This window comes from Crinia signifera, chromosome 7 (genome assembly GCF_055691185.1).
Source record: "Crinia signifera chromosome 7, ASM5569118v1, whole genome shotgun sequence".
NCBI classification, from domain to species: Eukaryota; Metazoa; Chordata; class Amphibia; order Anura; family Myobatrachidae; genus Crinia; species Crinia signifera.
In genome coordinates, this window is record NC_139223.1 from 86,294,231 (window position 1) to 86,295,964 (window position 1,734).

The following is a 1,734-nucleotide window of genomic DNA, read 5'->3' on the forward strand; positions in this document are numbered from 1 at the left end:
CCCAATGTATGTCGACCTAATATGGGTAGACACAATGACCGCTACCCCTTTTTGGTAGTATGACTGCTGATGTAGCAATGTCCTTAAACCATGTCCATGTCCTGCAATGTTCTACAATGTACTGTAAGTCATTTTTTTCTTGTTGTGTTTATACTGTTTCTATGTACTTTTTAAGGATTTGTAGACCCCTTGTAGCACCATATAAATAAAGGACAACAACAATGATAATAATAATAATAATAATATAATGACACAGATGATGGAGAATACTCAATTTTATTAGGAGTTCATTTAAAGCACTAAATATTTAAACTCAGAATTATTGACATTCTTGCTGCTTCGTGCTGTGCAGGGATGTAGACCTGAGACTCCTTCATTGTTGGTATATGGATGATTTAGTGGTAGCCCTGGCCCAGAGCGTCAGCAATCACACAGAATGCCTTCTCAAAGGCACCCTGGACTTCTGGGGTAAATGCTTCACCAAAGACATGAGCCAGGACAATGATCAGGACACCTCCAAAACGCTGGAAGAGATACATATATATATATTAAGTTTAATGATTTATATATTTGGAATCTGCTGTGTAATATATTTTTTAAGGTGAATTGAGAGTTAAACATACAAACAACAAGCATACAACTCCTCATTCTACTGACTAAGTCTAAATGATCAAATACATACAATACATTTCTATTTAATCATTTACCCTGAAGTTGGCAGGATCCACATGCAGCTTCTCAGAGTGGTAAACGCTCAGCTTGGCATAGTGCGCCTTGACGTTGTCCAGGTGTTGCAAGGCTTCTCCAATAGAATGTACTACTTTTTGACCATGAGCGATCACCTTGGGGTTATGGCAGATGGCATCAGCAGAACCCAGGTTGCCCATGCTCTGAAAGTATCTTTGGGTCCATGGGTAGACAATAAGAAGCCTGATGAGATAAAAATGTATGATATATTACTAGACAAGAAATGGATGTATGAAACTGTCCTTATCTATACATGCCATAAGTGATGGCTTGTAATGTAATTCTATATTGTATGATATGAACACAGCCAAATAGGCTGATATAGAAACGAAGAAGCATCACATGCAATACATACAGACTAGTCTAGCTGTACTACAAAATTATATTATCTTCTTGCTGTAACTCACCTGGCAAGAGCTTCTCCTCCAACAAGTTTATCATCTACTTTACTCCAGATAGCATTAATGCTCTTAATCTCACAGTCTTCAAAATGGACCATGGTGGATGCTGTGTTTTACTGTGTCAAGCTTCTGTGGAAAAAAACTGATACTTAGTTCTCCTAAATCCTCAGGCTATATATCTTTACATGGCTGTTCCCTCCCCTCTACTCTTAGGCTATTGGCTGCAGTAAAATATGTATCTCCACACCCATCTCCTCCAGCCCCTCCCCCCAAGCAGTTGAGTATGATACTTAAATAGATTTGTTATATCTACTTAAAATCTACTTTAAAGTTGAAGGATTCTGGTAAAAAAAAAAAAATGGGGAATATATCTATCTATCTATCTATCATCAAGATTTAAATATTGCAATAAATAATTAGGCAATATATGTGCAGTATATATCTGTATGTGTGAAAAACAAAATGATTTACAGCTAATCTGTTTTATACATTAAAAGATAATGTCCAATGCATACATATTTGATGAGTTTTCCCTATTAGGCATGTAATCTTCCTTTGATAGCAAATTATCATTGATAACAAGATA

The 1,734-nt window shown here is 36.3% G+C and overlaps 1 protein-coding gene across 1 annotated transcript; it reads right to left on the reverse strand.

Moving 5' to 3' along the window:
* Positions 1–257: 257 nt before the first annotated feature.
* On the reverse strand, positions 258–1,312 carry LOC146020362 (hemoglobin subunit beta-2-like). The gene is made up of 3 exons (XM_083153420.1): positions 1,155–1,312; positions 708–930; positions 258–524 (listed from the first exon to the last, which is right to left on the reverse strand). The coding sequence occupies exons 1-3, from the start codon at positions 1,244–1,246 to the stop codon at positions 396–398; spliced, it is 444 nt and encodes a 147-aa protein (XP_083009546.1). The 5' UTR covers positions 1,247–1,312; the 3' UTR covers positions 258–395.
* Positions 1,313–1,734: the final 422 nt, after the last annotated feature.